This window comes from Callorhinus ursinus, unplaced genomic scaffold (assembly GCF_003265705.2).
Source record: "Callorhinus ursinus isolate GAN/ISIS: 27379988/994484 unplaced genomic scaffold, GSC_fseal_2.0 scaffold41, whole genome shotgun sequence".
Classification (NCBI taxonomy): Eukaryota; Metazoa; Chordata; class Mammalia; order Carnivora; family Otariidae; genus Callorhinus; species Callorhinus ursinus.
The window spans coordinates 9,033,170-9,052,156 of NW_027397103.1; the positions used below are offsets into that span (position 1 = coordinate 9,033,170).

At 38.5% G+C, this 18,987-nt stretch overlaps 1 protein-coding gene across 2 annotated transcripts in view; it reads left to right on the forward strand.

Moving 5' to 3' along the window:
- NAA25 (N-alpha-acetyltransferase 25, NatB auxiliary subunit) overlaps positions 1 to 18,987 on the forward strand; it is a 73,226-nt gene that overhangs the window by 41,801 nt on the left and 12,438 nt on the right. For both annotated transcript variants that reach the window (XM_025889630.2, XM_073881109.1), the window contains 9 exons: positions 2,856 to 3,036; positions 3,681 to 3,780; positions 8,285 to 8,436; positions 8,953 to 9,078; positions 12,127 to 12,370; positions 12,809 to 12,932; positions 13,556 to 13,621; positions 14,874 to 14,971; positions 17,700 to 17,810. In XM_025889630.2, coding sequence (XP_025745415.1) covers positions 2,856 to 3,036; positions 3,681 to 3,780; positions 8,285 to 8,436; positions 8,953 to 9,078; positions 12,127 to 12,370; positions 12,809 to 12,932; positions 13,556 to 13,621; positions 14,874 to 14,971; positions 17,700 to 17,810 — 1,202 coding nt within the window. The remainder of the gene's footprint in view (positions 1 to 2,855; positions 3,037 to 3,680; positions 3,781 to 8,284; positions 8,437 to 8,952; positions 9,079 to 12,126; positions 12,371 to 12,808; positions 12,933 to 13,555; positions 13,622 to 14,873; positions 14,972 to 17,699; positions 17,811 to 18,987) is intronic.

Genomic DNA, 18,987 nt, shown 5'->3' on the forward strand with positions numbered 1-18,987 from the left:
AGCACTTTAAGAAGTTGATGATGCTCTCGGATATTTTGCAAAAAGGCGTTTGTTTATGATTCTGCACAAGTAAAATGGGGAGTTAAGGATCCTTTTTTCCCTCTAGTTTTATTGAAGAAATGTGATTGGCATATTACATTGTATTAGCTTAAGATTGTATAGCTTAAGATGTATAACATGATTTGATGTATGTATATTATGAAATGATTACCACCATAAGTTTAGTTAACATCTGTCACCCCATAGTTAGATGTTTTTCCTTGGGATGAGAAATATTAAGATCTACTCTCCTAGCAGCTTTTGAGTATGCAGTACAGTATTGTTATCTGTAGTGCGTGCTATACATTAACATATCCCTAGAATATATCATTTTGTTATAGTACAACATTAAGTTAGAAAATTTTTTTCTCAAAAAGTCTAATCAGTCCTTCATGTTCTTTTCTTTTTTTGCTTGATGCTCTTTTGATTTGGTGAAGAATTTGCATAGGTTGTAGTTACAGCATAAATTTTGCAAAATAATAAATATCTTTATAACGGTTTAATAGTTGAGAAAAGTGTAAATTATTCTTTTTTTTGCTATTTAGTTTGAAATTTTGTTTCTGTTTTAAGGAGATTATTTTTTTAATACTAGTTATCTTTGAGTAACTAGAACTTTTTTTTTTTTTTAAAGATATTTATTTGAGAGAGAGAGAGAGAGAGCGAGCATGAGCTGGGGGAGGGGCAGAGGGAGAAGCATACTCCCCTCTGAGCAGGGAGCCGGACACACAGCTAAATCCCAGGACCCTGGGGTCATGACCTGAGCCAAAGGCAGATGCTTAACCCACTGAGCCACCGAGGCACCCCATTTTTTTTTTTTAAGATTTATTTATTTACTTCAGAGAGAGAGTGAAGAGTAAGTGTGCACACCAGTTGGGGGAGGGGCAGAGGGAGACAACCCTCAAGCTTACTCCCTGCTGAGCACGGAACTGGTTCCATGTGGGGCTTGATCTCACGACCCTGAGATCACGACCCAAGCTGAAACCAAGAGTTGGTTGCCTAACTGACTGAGCCACCCAGGCACCCCGAGTAACTAGGACTTCTTTTTTTAAAATCTTTTTTTAAAGATTTTTATTTATTTATTGAGAGAGAGAGAATGGTAGAGAGAGAGCATGAGAGGGAAGAAGGTCAGAGGGAGAGGCAGACTCCCTGCTGAGCAGGGAGCCCGATGCGGGACTCGATCCTGGGGCTCCAGAATCATGACCTGAGCCGAAGGCAGTCGCTTAACCGACTGAGCCACCCAGGCGCCCCCGAGTAACTAGGACTTCTTAAAATTATTTATTCCCTTTAATTGTCCAGCTGTTTTCTCTACTTACCTCTGAGCCCCTTGAGGCCAGGAATCACCTGTGACCCTTATCCTCTGGTCCTATATCTAGTGTTGCTCCAGAGTTTAAATCAGTAAGTGTTGAATTCAATAAAATTATGGTTGTGAAGACTAGGTAGCAACATGGAAAAATACTTCAAAGAGCAGAACCCAGAATTAGATGTATGTTGTGATTATTACTGTGTAAAAGTAATTCTGATTCAAAGGCAATACATTAAAATCAATGGTAGTTTGCATAGATTATACATATGCATAGTTTGGGTAGGATTATGGATATTTATCTAAAGCCCCAATTTTTGATTATATCTTATTTCTTTTAGAAAAAAGCCTGTAGCATATAATTCGAAAAGCTCAAGGCAGAGAGCTTTTACTTTAAGTTTCAGTTTTTTTCTGACTGTAAAAATAACTTATAAAAGTTTTGGGAAATGGGCGCACGTCTGAGTGGCTCAGTCATTAAGTATCTGCCTTCAGCTCAGGTCATGATCCCAGTGTCCTGGGATCGAGCCCTGCATCGGGCTCCCTGCTCCGCGGGAAGCCTGCTTCTCCCTCTCCCACTCCCCCTGCTTGTGTTCCCTCTCTCGCTGTGTCTCTCTCTGCCAAATAAATAAATAAAATCTTAAAAAAAAAAAAGTTTTGGGAAACAGTTTATTTTAATCTTACTTTTCCATCTTCCAAAAGGCATTCTAAAATTTGGCATATTTCCTTGTCTTTTTTTCTGTGCATGTCTTATAGACTAAAGATCACATCTTCACATTAATTTGAATTCTGTGTTTTACTGAACTGTTACTGTATAAGTATTTTCCTTTATTACTAAAAACTCATGTCAGATGGCTGCATAATGTGGGTTTTACTATAATTTATTTAATCATTCCCCCATTATTAGTACAGTGAATATTTTTGTATATAAATCTTTATCTCCAGTTCCTATTATTTTCTTAGGTTCATAAAAGAGAAGTTACTTAATCTTTAAGACTATTGATTTAAGACTATTGAATTTTGGTAGGCCAAAAATAAGTATATTACATTAATTTGATTATTAATGAACAGCTTTTTTCAAATATCACTTGACATCTGAATAGTAGAGTTACATATGGAAGAAAAACGTTGTCTAGAGAGAGCATCTTTCTGGGGTCTGGTAGAGAAAATCCTGTACTGGGAAGGTTGGACTCAAATTCTCCTGCAAAGTCCATCTCTTCTCAGAATCTAGGATTCTCGGAGATTCTGTAACTTCTTTCATAAGACCTCGCAACTTAAAGTTTGCATCACTTTTGCACATGCATGTTTAAGAACTGAGGTAACTATTGAGAAACTGTCTATTCTGGGAATCCCTATTTTGCTTACAGGTGTGTATCTAAAATTTGTTCTTTGACACCTAAACTCATTCTTCAGATAGTTAGAGGAGCTGATAATATCAGTAAGTTTTTGTCTTTTGTTTGTGAGAAGCCTCCATTTGCTGCTAAATACTGTGGGTAATACTGTTACATTTTGGTTCTAGGTGACCAGACTTCTGTGTGGCAGGCCCTGACTTTGCTGGAAGAGGGATTAACCCACAGCCCTTCCAATGCTCAATTCAAATTGCTGCTTGTTCGAATCTACTGTGTGCTGGGGGCATTTGAACCAGTGGTGGATCTGTACTCCAGCCTCGATGCTAAGCATATCCAGCATGACACCATTGGGTTGGTAGTATATACTCTGAATACTGAGCAGCCAGCTGCACCAGCCAGTTTATGCCAGGAGCACAAACTCTTCAATTTTAGCAGTAGAGTTGTTTCTGTTAGTAAGCTTTTTAGATTAAGTAATCCCCCATGATGACCCATTGCAAAGCAGAAAGATTTTTATATCTTCCAGAATTTAATGGTAACTTTTAAATTTGCACAGTTTTGAAAAGGTAACAAAATTTTCCCCAGAGATAGCAAACAGCTATATACTTTGAACACTTTTTCTTAGCACACATTGTCTTGAAGTCTTTATTTCTGCTTTGCAGTTGAGATTAACACATGTACTTCATTTGTTGACCTTAGAGATCCTTTGAATTTGTATTTTGACTATTCTTTATGATGAATCAAGGATATTGTCTCTATTCCCTTTGGTTCCATTAATCATCTGAGCCTAAGAAAGCGTAGCATAGAGCTTTAGGTCTCCCACAAAACTGAAATAACTTTGCTCTTTTTAAAAAAAAAATTGTTGATAGTGGAGGTGGTATGTGGCAAGATATTTTAACTTTCCTGTGTGCCTGTTTCTCTGCTGTAATAATTTGAAGTGTAGTTGATACTGGAAGTGGTAAGTATAACACACTTTCCCCTTTTCCTTTCTGACCTAGCTATCTTCTGACCCGATATGCCGGATCCCTAGGTCAGTATGCTGCCGCAGCCCAGTCCTGCAACTTCGCACTCAGGTTTTTCCACTCCAACCAGAAAGATGTAAGTGAAAAATATTTTTTTAAAATACGTTCTTTTCTGCTGAATGCACACGATTCAGAGAACATCTTCCCTCATGCGGCAAGCGCGCATGTTGAGATGCACCATGCGTACTTGCAGGTGCCCTTAGGCCATAGCTTACTGGCCACGTCTTGTTAGGTAGAGATAAAGAGTTATTTGTGGTTGCTAGAATGGGTGTGTTTAATAGAATCCATGCAGAGGTATAGTTAAAATGGTATTACCGAGTAGGAAGTGGTATTCCTCCTAGACCTATCTTTTAATTTCTAAGAGACTTTTTCTAAGGGTATAAGAGGTAACCCATAAGTGTTTCTGGCCTGGGATGCCATAGAAGATTGTGCAATAGCAGCTGCTCTTTATTTCTGAAGTTTATACTACCGTGCTCCTTGCCCACAGCCAGTGCACTCATATTTTCTTAGAATTATAAAATTGACCAGTTGAAGGACATTTCAAGAAACTTGTTTCAATAGTGTGTTTTAAAGTAGCAATAAATAAGGTAGAGCAATAAATAACATAGAGCTATGTGCCGTAATGAAAGGATGGGATTTGCACCATATTTTTCACTGCACGCAGACTTGGTCTCCACTTGTCAGTTAAGCAGAAGTTTTATGTAGTCTCTAGTCAGTCAACCAGCTGTGCAAACCCACCTAGAACACAGGTGAAAAGAAGGCGAGTCTCTAGGATGGTCATTGCCTGCTTTGTTCTCATGTGCTTCTAAAACTCATTGCCTGGAGTTCGGCCATGCCATGTATCTGCCCATAGTTTTCTGTTTTCATGGTCTAACAGCAACTAAGGAACTTGGCAAGAAAGCTGGTTTTTGGGGTGGTTCTTTTGTAACCTTAATAGCTATGGCTAATCTATCTTCCATTGAATTCTTTAGGCTTGTATTAAATAGAAGACAGAGCAGAGCATTTCTGAACAATGGAATTTAGGTTTATTGTTGTCAGCTTGCAGTAATTTTGTCCTGACAAGCCTTAGGGGAAGGCCTAGAGGCCTGGTGTAGCAAGGGATGGTAAAGCTGTGCATCAGTTGGCTTTTAAGCCCTATTCCCCTTCCCCTATGGTGCCCTTCCTCCAATGATTGGGATCTCTGTTCATACCTTATTTTGTGTCATAGCTCCTGATCAGGGAGAGAAGGAAGTAGTCATCAGCATTTGAACATGCTGCCTGGAAGGTGCTGGCCTGGCTTAGAGATCCGAGGGCATCTCTAGGACCTTGGGTTTCTAAAGTGTCCTAACACAAGTAGGCAGTTGAGTTATAAATCTGTGTTTGTATTGTGTGTTCAGGTATCTGTGCTTGCCCTTCTCTGTTCTTAAGTTTCACTAAGTCAAGGGGAAAAAAAAAACTTTCTCAGATCTCATTATTCTGGCTGTCATTTCTGTATTTCTAAGAAAGAGGTTAAAGAAATATTTGATTAATTAATGACTCCTTTTCAAAGTTTTGTTTCTCAAATAGCTCTGAGGTGGAACTCGGGGATAAATAAGAGATTAATCCATGCCTGGTGGCTGGTTTTATTCTAGTTTTTAATCATCCAGCATTCTAGAAGCATCATATTGTTCCTGATTTGGTCAATAAGGCACATTTCATATACTGCTGAAAATTAACCTTTAATTTTTTCCCCACAATTATTGTGTCTAAAGAGTTGTTCTGAAAACAAAACATACCCACCCCAAAACAAAACAGGTTATTGTTACAGAGAAAGGAGATCCTCAGGAATGATTTGAGAGGGTATTTTATTCTCAGTGGCTTTTTTTTTTTTATCTTTGAAGTTTTGCTGATGCATGTGTAGCAGGAGTGACTAATTGGTCTGAATATATGTGATGCTGGGACTGATCATTTTATTGATCTGGGAGTAGGACTCTGCTTGAAATTTATTTTTATTACTACCAAGAAGAAATAGTTTAATCTTACTGAAGTAAATAATCTTTGGGGAGCCCTAGAGGCAAAAGCAAAAACCCATACAGCAGGGAAAATGCACCTTAAACCTTCATGCCTAGCTTGAGTCCCAAAATAGGGAATTGGAGACTGTGGTGTGGACTGTTTCCTGTAGGAATTTGAGGATAAGAAAGAGCATGATTTTAGTGTTGCCTTGTATGTGTTAAACCTTCTGATAGTATTAGATACATCTCTGGAAACCGAAAGCTCTGTGTTCTGTGTCTTTTATTCTTGGTAGTTTTTGAGATCCCCAGATGGTTTTTTCTTGAGTGACTGATGTATTTCAGTTCCCAACTTGCTCTTTGAAAGAACACTTTTACTCCTTAACTGGAAAATCCAGTGTTCTGCTTTGTAAGGCTTTGTGCTGTGGGATTGAAAGTTATATTTGGAAGGTCTACACAGGGATTTTCTTTCTGGAAAGGTCATCATTGTTGCTGTCATCTTACTTTGGAATAGATTTTTTACAATATGAGACTTAGAGCCAGATCTTCTTATCTCCAAAAGTTACTTATGTGTTTGTACTTTAAAAATAATTTCCCTTTAAAAGTCTGTTCTGGTATTCATGAAGATGATCATTCAGGGTTTGATGTCCATCTATTTTGTTAATTTTTACAGTCACCAGGGTTCATTTCAGGAATCCATATGGGATATAACTAGCCTCATGGTGCACTAAATGAGTAGAAATAGGTACGGACAACATTCTCTGATACTCAAAAGTTTTTAAAGTGCCTGTGGCTTCCGGTTTTGCCTGCAGTTCCAGTAGGGGTTGTCTCTTCAAATTGTAGACCTCCCTCATGCTCAGTCTTACTGCAGGATGCCCAGGCCCTTTTCTAGCTCTGCAGTGATACTTTGCTGCAGCATTAAAGGAGGACTACCTTAAAAACAGAAGCCAGAGAGCTGCAGTTACCTTCTCAGTTTGTTAAAGGACTACATTCCCTTTCTGTTGCCCCTTGTTTTTCTTTTTTAAGAAGTTACTGCCTTTTTTTCAAAAGTGGTATTCCATAGACCACTCAGAAATTAAAACTGCCTCTATACTTTGTAAAGCTGAGTTCTTTTCTTTAATCAGCATATTTTGGAGCTGTAATTGAGAAATTTGATTGGAATCCCCAGAAGTCCTGTTTTTATCCTGATTAATTGCTGGATCATTTTGTTCCTAAGCAGCTGGTTTTTTCGAGCTGTAAGTTCGTGTTGCAAGGGCTGATGGTAAACCTTGCTTTTTCCAAGCCAAGAGGCCATCGGATAGGCATGTTGTGTTTAGAGTATCCTGGCCTCTTCTTGATGGGGCATATCACTGTCCTTTAATCAGGCTAGAAGGTACACTTGAGCTTTTTCGGATAGTCCTTCTTTAAACCTGCAGGATCACAAGTAATCTTTTTAATTTTCTTGTGTCCGTCCGTCTTTAATTTCTCCAGATACTGCAGGCAAACAGCTCGCCGAGGTGTCCCATGGGGTTTAAAAGCCGCATCGAATGCAGTTGAATTAGCGCCCGTGGCGCAATCCCGCGGCCTGAAATGAACCCTGCGAGGCTGTATATCAGAGGGTATGTTGTTGACTATTGGCCTATTTTCCTACTGGGCAAATAATTCAGTCATAATGGAGATGGGGGCAGAGCTGACTGAGGCTGTGTAAAAAGACTGGCTTTTCTAGAAAGGTTCTTTGGGGCAGACATCTACTTTGAGCTTAACATTCCTTGGCCCAAAAGGGTACCCTTCTGACTTCTGATCCTGATGGCATAGGCCCATACCCATGAAATGTTCTTCCCTGAGTTTTTCTTCTATTGTGCCAGAATTTCTGTTGACAGTTCTTTTTCTTGCCTCTGTTCACAACATTTCATCTATACATATGTATTAATCTAAAATTAAAGCACATGTGGTGAGTGTTCCCTTCAATTACTTCTTCATGGAATTTTCCAGCATAGGTCTTACGTAGTTTGGATGGACAAGACACCTGGTTCTTGCAGTCTTTCTGTCCTCAGAATGGAGTCTGATGAATTCTTATGGGTCTTTTGTTTGTTGTCTTCTATCCTGATGTAATGCATATATGCCCTGTGTTTGTGATACATAGTACTCAGAAATAAACAAAACCAAGGAGCAGCCTGTCTTTTTTCTGGAGGAGGGTGATTTTTATTTGGGTTGGTGGTGGGGTGGTTATATTATTCTGGTGTTTTTGGATCCTTTGTATAAAACACAATTTATCTTAGATGCAGAAAAACATGGAGTAACATCCCTTCCACAATGGCACTAACAAACTGACGTGGTATCGCAAAACCTCCAGTCCTCCTGAATTGAAAGACATAACTGCTAAGAGAAAGTCTCTGTGGTGGTAGCAGCAGTTGGATATTAGTAGTAGTAGAATTAGTAAAGTACACATACAACTCTGGTATAGGAAAGAAGAAAAATAATGTTTTTTAAAGCTGATATTCTACTTGATAACCTTTAAAGATTAGATTTCACATCTTAATTTTTAGTTTGAGTGTTTTGTTTTGCCTGGCAAGGTTTGCCTTCATTGTCTGATCTGTGAAATATTTATACGGAGGTGATGTCTTTCCTTCCCAGACCTCAGAATATATTATTCAAGCTTACAAATATGGTGCATTTGAGAAGATCCCAGAGTTTATCGCTTTTAGGAACAGGCTGAATAATTCTCTTCATTTTGCACAAGTCCGTACTGAACGGATGTTATTAGACCTTCTACTTGAAGCAAATATGTAAGTATTGCACAAGAGCTAAAAAGGAACTAAGGATTAGATCAGAACCTGAGAGCCATTAATGGGCTCCTGGGTGATAATAGCAGGCCTAGGCTAAGGAAAAATGGGGGGAAAAAAAAGAGAGAATGAGAGAGAGGAAGTTCGGAGTAGAGAAGAAAGGGGAAATGACCCAGGTCATGTCGTGGGGAATGATGGGCGCTACCAGCACCGCACCATCTCATGTCACATACACAAGCCAGCCACCCCACTCCATGTGGTGTTTAAAGGGTTTCCCTTCCCCTGTTAAACATGGGATTTCAGGAATTAATGTTGATCCACTTCCAGATGCTTTCTCTTGCTGTGTAGCAGGCCAGCATGATATGGGCTTGGTTCTGTGTCATCCTCTGTGAACTTTTACTTCTTAATAGTAAATCCTTCTTCCTCTTTCTTGTCCTTTCTAGTAAAACAGAGTTGTAGCTAATATGTTTTCATGGCTGTTTTACTATTGAAATAATACATAAATTTTCTGTATCACAGATCAACCAGTTTAGCAGAAAGTATAAAGTCAATGAATCTTCGGCCAGAAGAAGATGACATTCCGTGGGAAGCCTTGCGAGACAACAGAGACTTAAATGTTTTCTTTAGCTGGGATCCAAAAGACAGGTAACTGGAATTAAACCCCAGGTATTTATTTTTGAACAATTAGGATGAATCTAAGAGATACAGAAAAAAATTTCTTTTTTACACAAATAAAATAACATAGTTATTGTAGAGATAAGAAGGTATAGGTAAGCCAAATGAAGAAAATGACTCTCACTCCTATGTTGGATTGCTGGCTAGTCTAAAAATTAGATTGTCCTTCATAGCATACATGAAAAGAGGTTCCAGATGCATTAAAGGTTATGTGCTAAAACCCCTTAGAAGTTCTATAAGAAAATTTTAAAAAATAAATAAATTTTTTTTTTTTTGGAGAGAGAGCATGGGGGTTGGGGGCTGCAGGTGGGGTGGGGCGGGAGCAGAGGGAGAGGGAGGGCGCAAATCCCAAGCAGGCAGCACACCCTGTGCAGAGCCTGATCTGGGGCTCGATTTCGAGATCATGACCTGAGCTGAAATCAAGAGTCGGACACTTAACCGACTGTGTCATCCAGGCACCCCTAAAAAATATTTTTAAATGGTTAGGGAAAGCCTTTCTTAGCATTACATCAAACCTGGAAACAAAGGATTTGGTTTCTGTAACTATTAACCTTCTATATAGAAGTAAATTTGTTAACAAGTTCTAAAGGTATGTGGTAGATTGGTAATTTTCTTCGTATAAATATCTTTCACATAAAGGGAGACTTTTTTTAAAGTTTTTTTTTATTTTTTTTTAAGATTTTATTTTTCATTTGACAGAAGAGAGACACAGAGAGAGGGAACACAAGCAGGGGGAATGGGAGTGGGAGAGGGAGAAGCAGGCTTCCCGCGGAGCAGGGAGCCCGATGTGGGGCTCGATCCCAGGACCCTGGGATCATGACCTGAGCCGAACGCCGATGTTTAACTGACTGAGCCACCCAGGCGTCCCTAAAGGGAGAGTTCCTAATAAATCAGTAAGAAGAAGATAACTAAAAAACAAATTGGACTTAAGAAATTCAAAGAGATGTACCTTATAGTGATAAAGATTTTTTTTTTAACTATTGGACAAAGATAAAAAAAGATTAATACTTGTGGTCAGCAAGGTTGTGGGGAGAGAGGTTGTTGTACATTGACATGGGGATATAACTTTATATAATCTTCCTGTAGAGAATTTTAGTAATCTGTATTAAGATTGAAAACTCTATCCCACTTAATTCAGCAGATCACTTCTAGGCAAGTACAACCAAAGGCAGTAAGTGCACAAGCATGCAGAGAAATGTATATGAGGTAGTTCTGAATATACATTTGACCCCTGAACAATGCAAAGTTGGGGTCTGACCCCCTAGCACAGTCGGAAATCCATGTGTAACTTTTAACTCCCCAGAAACTTAACTACTAAGAGCGTACTATTGACTGGAAGCCTTGCCTATAACATGAACAATTGATCCGCACATATTTTGTATGTCGTATATTATATCCTGTATTCTTACAATAAAGTAAGCTAGAGAAAGAAAATGTTATTAAGAAGATTACAAGGAAGAGACAATACATTACAGTACTGTACTGTATTTACAGAAAAAAAAAAAATCTGTGCATAAGTGGACCCATGCAGTTCGAATCAGTGTTGTTCAAATGTCAACTGCACTATGATTTGGGGATTGCCAAGACCACATTCAGTGATTTGCTAGGACTCATAATTAACCTATAGTTGTCTTCACAGCTAAGGTTTATTATAACAGGACAAATGATAGGATTAGCAAGGGAAAAAGACACAAAATCTGGAAAACTCCATGCACAGACTTCCAGTGCTCTCTCCCTCCTGTGTTCCTAGCAGCAAAAAAATGCAGTGATGTGTGTATAGCATTTCTGCCCAGAGAAGCCCATTTGAGATTTGGTGCCCAAGGTTTTTACCAGCTGGTTATGTAAGCACCCTCTGTCCATCATGTGTCAACATTCCAGACTCCCAGAAGGAAAGCAGACGTTCACCATAGACCATATGGTTTGTACAGAAAGCCTAGGCATAGTGAGCCACTGTTATCATTTAGGGAATGGTTGGAGTGCCAAGTTCCTAGACCTCAGCTAAAGGTCAACCTTGCAAGCTGGCCCTTCTAAAGATAATAGCCTCAGGCTTTCTATGTTAATTCTTTTCTGCACACTGTCAAAAAAGATGTCGTTTGCAAAATAGTATAAATATTATGAACCCATTTTATTTAAAACATGTCAAATTATATATATATATTTTTTAAAGATTTTATTTATTTATTTGACAGAGAGAGACACAGCGAGAGGGGGAACACAAACAGGGCGAGTGGGAGAGGGAGAAGCAGGCTTCCCGCAGAGCAGGGATCCTGATGCGGGGCTTGATCCCAGGACTCTGGGATCATGGCCTGAGCCGAAGGCAGATGCTTAACGACTGAGCCACCCAGGCGCCCCTATATAAATATTTTTAGTTGCAGTTTTGTACATCTGTATTGTAAGAGTCTGAAAGGATTGATACCAAGCTTGTTAATATTGCAGGTGTTTGGTTATCGCACATTTTTCTATTTTTCAGTTTTCCGTCATTTGAAGTTTTTATATCGTGTATTTTGTTGAAAATGCGTGATACAAGAATTTTCAACAACATTTTCAACAAAATACATGATAAATATTTTGTTATTAGAAGTCTCACTGAAGCGGAAAAATGACCTGTTAGGTAGGTTATCATTCCCCATTTTATTGATCCTGAATTGGGGACTTGGGTGATTGGGTTTATCTGAGATCATTCAGCTAGGAGACGAGCACCGGGACCATTCAATGGCATCTTGCCTGATGGAAGTAAAGCCTAAAAGATGTAAAGGCAACACATTGAATAAAATGGATGGTTTGGGGGCACCTGGGTGGCTCAGTTGGTTAAGCGACTGCCTTCGGCTCAGGTCATGATCCTGGAGTCCCGGGATCGAGTCCCACATCGGGCTTCTTGCTTGGCAGGGAGTCTGCTTCTCCCTCAGACCCTCCTCCCTCTCATGCTCTCTATCTCTCATTCTCTCTCTCTCAAATAAATAAATAAAATCTTTAAAAAAAAAAAATAAAATGGATGGTTTGGGGATGTTTCTTTTTAAGGGATGTTTCTGAAGAACATAAGAAACTTTCCTTGGAGGAGGAGACCATGTGGTTAAGAATCCGTTCCTTAACATTGAGGCTGATCAGTGGACTTCCAAGTCTAAACCACCCCGTGGAGCCAAGGAACTCGGAAAAGACCACTGAGAATGGTGTGTCCTCCCGGATTGATATTCTTCGTTTACTCCTTCAACAGCTGGAGGTGGCCATGGAGACGGGAAAGCGATTTATTGAGAAGGAAGTTCAGGTATCATCAATATGTGTTTACCATCAAAGCTGCAATAACCTATGACTGTCTTTTTTAAAAATAGAAATTTGGGGGTGGATGAATAGTAAAAGAACAGTATTTTGTCCCAGTTTATGGCACCTCTAGGAAAAACCTGATTTTATAGACTTGGGAATTACAGAGGCTTCCTCACTATCCAAACTGGATAGCGAGGAAAAGCAAAACAGCTTTATTTGTAATGGTAAATACCATTAAAAATGGTATTTTTAATAGTTCTCAGCAAACTAATACAGAGTTTCTGTTTTCACCATAATGATTCAGTTGTTAGTTATTTAGATCAGTGGTTTGCAACTTAATCACTGAGATAGACTTTATCCAATAGTTATAGTCCCATGTTTTCTTGTTTTATATAAATTTAGATGGATTTAAAGGACATTACTTTTTCCCCTTTTTTTCCAGTATCCTTTCCTTGGTCCTGTACCTACCAGAATGGCTGGATTCTTTAGTTCTGGCTGTTCTCAGTGTCAGACCAGTTCTTTTTATCTTGTTAGTGATATTTATGAACTGGACACCAGTGGTTTAGGTAAGTATACATTTGCATGAGTGTATTTACTAGGTCTTTGTCTTTGAAAACTTAGTAAATATAACAGTTCACATATTTGGACAGATTGGGAGGAGGCGGAAGGTGTTCTGTCTGGTTTAATATCAAAGAAGGTACATTCCTAGGTTACCAAGTAATGTTTTAGAAATTTAAATCTTCCCTACTTAAAATCACTTGTTAGGTCCAAAAGTTGAAAAAATCCTTAATTTGTTGAAGTATTGTTGGATTTCAGATTGAATTCTCTACGAAACTTTGTGTAAAAGACTATTTTCCTAACTCAGTGTGAATCACACATATTCCATTAATTCCCCCCACCAAATCATAAGGTTTGTGGATTCTGTCATTGAGAGTATTTGAAGCACATAGATTTTAAGTCTTCCTAGAGAACTTTAGGTATTACTTTTGAGAGAAAGGTAATTAATGCCCTTTTTTCCTTTTACTCTCTTTTATCTTTTTGTCTCTTAGTAATGAAATTTGATACCTGTGAGTCTTAAGAGTAAAGAAAATGTCCTTGCCCATGAGTTGCTTGCAGTTGTTGATCTTAGTTCTTTTTCTTCCTAAAAAAATGAATCGAATGTTTTTTCATTTTTTTTTTCCAATTTTAGAGGATACAGTGGAGATCCAGGATCGAGTAGAGAATAGTCTTAAGTCTTTACTAGAACAATTAAAAGGTAAGCATTCTGACTGTGGACTCCCATATTTTATTGATTGTCTGACAGGAACTCATTTTTTTTTAGCAGAAATTTGCAAGAGTTGCAAACAACAACTTGAAAGTAATGCATACTTTTGGTATTTTGAAAGACTTATTTTTAATTTTAAAAAGTGTTGATTACAAAAGTAGTAGACAACCTACTATAAAACAGTACACAAGTGGGTATGATCTTTCTCCCATTCCCAGCTCCATTCCCCCAGAGAGAAGTAAACACTTTTACTTACAAGGTAAGTAACACTTTTGGAGTCTGTACTCCCAGATGCCCCCTAAACAGTCTTACATGTGTATGTGGAAATACATAGTAGTGATTTTATTTTTTTAAACACACGAAAAGGTATAATACAGACTTTTTTTTATTTTAATGTTTTTTTGTCTTGAACATTTACCATGTCAGTTATATATAATATGCCACAGTACTGTATCAGTGTACTAAGTTTATTTATGTATGCCCCATGGAGTATATAACATACTATATACTTGAGTTATTTATAACTGTATTTATAATAATGCTGAAGTGAACATCTTGGGACATAAGTGTTTGGGTACTTACTTGAGCATTTCCTTGGGATTAAATTCCTGGAAATAGAATTGTTTGGTACAAGAGGACATAAATGCATTTCAAATCTATAAGGATCTTTCTTTTCAAGAGCATAAATGGTCTTTTATTTTATTGCCCAACTGAAGAATGATAATTAAAAGACAAAGATTGTGAGAATAAAACATGGCATTTATTATGAAGGTGAATTTCTATTTTGCGCCTTAGTCTTTTAGTCCATAATGGCATACATTCTTTTAAATCATTCATTTGGAGTCTTAATTTTATTGTGGCAGTGGCCTGTTTGTGGAAAGGCTAGCTGGTGTTTAGACTCTAGAATGTATAACTTATAAGGCCACCTTTTATATTTTGAAGGCAACAGAGCAATAGTTACATGGCTTTTTAAAGAGCTTAAAGTAGGGGCTCCTGGCTGGCTCAGTTGGTAGAGCCTGCGACTCTTGATCTTGGGGTTGTGAGTTTGAGTCCCACCTTGGGGGTAGAGATTAAAAAGCTTAAAATAGATATCCTTTGTTGTTTGGTTCACTGTGGGGGGAAAAGCTTTCTGGATCAAGCTTTTTGTATTTGCTTACTCTTTATTAGAGTGTACATTTGTATTCCTAAAAATATCATTGAAACAAAAGCTGAATAAAACAATAAAATACTTTCCTGTTTTCAGATGTCTTCAGTAGATGTAAAGGTGACCTCTTAGAAGTTAAAGATGGTAACTTGAAAACACGCCCTGCTCTTTTAGAGAACCTAGTCTTCTTTGTTGAGGTATGTCTTTGTTCTCTTCCTGAAAAACTCGGTTTTCCTTAATTGAGTGAAGGATTAATTTTTAAAAAATGAACAGGTAATAGGCACTTTACACCTGTAATTTAATCCTCCACCCCCACCTTTTGTTAAGTGAAAAGCAATTTAAATCATTAAAAAATTTTTTTTCAAATTTTATTTTATTATGTTATGTTAATCACCATACATTACATCATTAGTTTTTTTTTTTTATTTATTTATTTATTTATTTGACAGAGAGACACAGCGAGAGAGGGAACACAAGCAGGGGGAGTGGGAGAGGGAGAAACAGGCTTCCCACTGAGCAGGGAGCCCGATGTGGGGCTCGATCCCAGGACTCTGGGATCATGACCTGAGCTGAAGGCAGCCGCTTAACGGACTGAGCCACCCAGGCACCCCCCCCATCATTAGTTTTTGATGTAGTGTTTCATGATTCATTGTTTGCGTATAACACCCAGTGCTCCATGCAATATGTGCCCTCTTTAATACCCATCACCAGGCTAACCCGTCCCCCCACCCCCTCATCATTTTTGAATGAGTTCCTTCCAAGCATACTAAGAAGGTTTTGTTCGTAATGAATAAAACTTGCAATTTGCTTTACCAGTCTTTAAAAATTCCTCAGATTCACTCCAAATCCGCCTGTTCTTCTTTCCTTTTTGACTCAACTGTTACATATTTTAAGTTAACCACCAGCTCTTTGTTTATTATTTATTTATTTATTTTACCATGGATTTTTTTTTAATTAACATACAATATATTATTTGTTTCAGGGGTACAGGTCTGTGATTCATCAGTCTTACACGGTACACAGCGCTCACCACAACACATACCCTCCCCAGTGTCCATCACCCAGCAACCCCAACCACCAGCTTTTTCTATTTATTTATTTATTTATTTATTTAATGAACATATAATGTATTATTTGTTTCAGGGGTACAGATCTGTGATTCATTAGTCTTACACAATTCACAACACTCATCATAGTATATACCCTCCCCAATGTCCATCACCCCAGCCACTGCATCCCTCCCACCCTGCTCCACTCCAGCAACCCTCAGTTTGTTTCCTGAGATTAAGAGTCTCTTATGATTTGTTTCCCTCTCTGGTTTTGTTGTTTCATTTTTTCCTCTCTTCCCCTATGATTCTCTGCCTTGTTTCTCAAATTCCACGTATCAGTGAGATCATATGATAATTGTCTTTGATTGACTTATTTCACTTAGCATAATACCCTGTAGTTCCATCCACATCATTGCAAATGGCAAGATTTCATTTTTTGATGGTTGCATAATATTCCATTGTATGTATATACATCTTCTTTATCCATTCATCTCCAGCCACCAGCTTTTTAAATTTGTTGTTGCTATTCACTAATTACTAAGATTCCGCATTTTTTTTTTTAAGATTTTATTTATTTATTTGACAGAGAGAGACACAGCGAGAGAGGGACACAAGCAGGGGGAGTGGGAGAGGGAGAAGCAGGCCTCCCGCTGAGCAGGGAGCCCGACATGGGGCTCAATCCCAGGACCCTGGGGCCACGACCCAAGCCGAAGGCAGACGCTCAACGACTGAGCCACCCAGGCACCCCTAAGATTCTGCATTATGAAGGAAGCAAAACTTTCTCCTCTTTTTTAACCAGAGAGAAGAGGAGGATTGCAAACACTCATAATCCATTATCTTATTTTTGTCACATGTTTATTTACTTTTCTCTTCCTCCTAGTCTGTTCTGGTGACTAGCACAGTGTAAGTGTCTAAGACTGAACAGATCAGTAATAATTGCATGGGTGTGTCCATACACTCTGTAGCAGAGAAGCAGCATAGGTATAAATACGTAACTTAAAGGAGGAAACGTGCTGACCAAGGAGATTTCTCTGTTTTTTGTGTTTTTTTGTTGTTTTTGTTTTTTTTAGAGAGCATGGGGGGAGGGGCAGAGGGGGAGAGAGAATCTTTTTTTGTTTAAAGATTTTATTTATTTATTTGAGAGAGAGTGTACAGAGGGAGAGGGACAAGCTGACTGTGCTGAGTGCAGAGCCCCATGTGGCGCTCTATCCCATGACCCTGAAATCATGACCTGAGCCTCAATCAAGAGTCAGACGCTTAACCAACTGAGCCAGGGGCCCCGAAGGAGAGAGAATCTTAAGTTGGCTCCACGCCCAGCATGGAGCCTGACGTTGTTCTTGATCTCACAGCCCTGAGATCGTGACCTGAGCCGAAATCAAGAGTCGGATGCTTAACTGACTGAGACAGCCAGGCACCCCTCTCTGTTTATATTTAAGTTAAGATTTGTAGGTGAGCTAATATCTTACTGGGCTGGGAGGTGGGTGGGGAGAGGCATATTGTAATGAATCTTTGGATTCCATGCATAGGAATTTGGACCTCTCACTTGAGTGAAAGGGATTTCTACTTCCTGTAAGGGAGTGAAAGGAAACTGGACCAAGTGGAGGATGGCTTTAGGGCTGGATGAGCTAGAAGTGAGGTTAAAGATTGAAGCAATCGTAGTATTCTGAGCAGTATTCAGATGAAGGTCTTCTGGATCTGTGTGGTAATTGTAGAAATTAATCTCTCTAATCTGTAGTAGAGAGCTAGAGAAGAATTTGAAGGGATTTGCACAGAAGAACTGTCAGCAAGGATTGTTTAATCCATAACCCTTAACTGTTCCTGATAGATGTCTTGAATATAATCCTTATTGATGAATTTGCAATTTTTCCTCTTTTAGACTATTTCTATTATCCTTTGGGTGTCCAGTTACTGTGAGAGTGTCCTGCGACCATACAAATTAAATTTACAGAAAAAGAAAAAGAAGAAAAAAGAAACCAGCATCATCATGGTAATAACAGAGAAAATACAACCTGGCTGCATGCTGCTTTTTCTTTTCACTGTTTTCCTGCATATTATAAGAGACCTTAGGATCCTGTGTACTCATTTTCTCTCCCCAGCTTGTTTTTGTTTTTAAATTACACACCTGTAGTAAAGCCGAAACACTAGCATGATGACGCCCAGATATCCTTACCTAGATTCGCGTGTTGATCCCACTTTGCCCCATATGCTTTCTCTTTCTCTCTCTCATCCTGTCATCTACCCCCCTTGTTTGTTGAACTGTTTGAAAGAAAAGTATAGACTTTGTGATACTGAACAGGATAGAACAGGGCAGTCTCCTACAAAACCACAATGCTCACATTTTCACAGTCCGGACATTAGATTGATAGGATAATATTATAATGTCTATGTTCAGATATCCCCCTTTATCCCAATTGTGTCCTTTATTATAGCCTTTTTCAAAATACTAGAATCCTATTAAGGATCTGACCTGGCTTTTAGTTCTCATGTCTTTTTACCCTCCATTAATCTAAAATACTTCCATAGCCTTTTTGGTGAAGAGAGTCTAGCTAGGTTTTTGGTAGAATGTCTGGCAGTCTGGATTTGGTTAATTATTTCTTTGGGTTTAGGTTCAACAAAAATGCATCTGTTTTAGCACATTAAATCAGGAGGCACTAAGGTTGTTATGTCCCATTTTTGGTGCTTTTAGATTTAATTATTTGATAAAGGAAATGTCTATGGATTTCTTCATTGTAGAGGTGCCTTTTCCCCCTGTAATTATTAAGTCATCTGTAGGATGACGCTTCGAGACTGTGAATAATCCTATTCCCTTACCATCCTTTCACCTACTGGTTTTAGCATCCACTGTTAAGTCTAACTTGCATGAATCATTTGGTACCCTGACGGTGCCACAATGGTGATTTTTAAAAATTCTGTCAATCCTTTATCACCTATTAGCATTTTTCTGTAAAAGAGAGCTGTCTCACCCCCATTCGTATATATATATATATATATATATTTGTGTGTATAGTTTTTAATATTACTATTTGAGTATCATTCTTTTTAAAATTTCTCTTCTAATCCATTATAATCATTCTGTTGTGCATGCTCAGATTTGGCTAATGGGAGCGACTTTAAGCTGGATCCTGTCTTTGAACATATCCCCACCAGCTTTGGAGCCCTTGTTT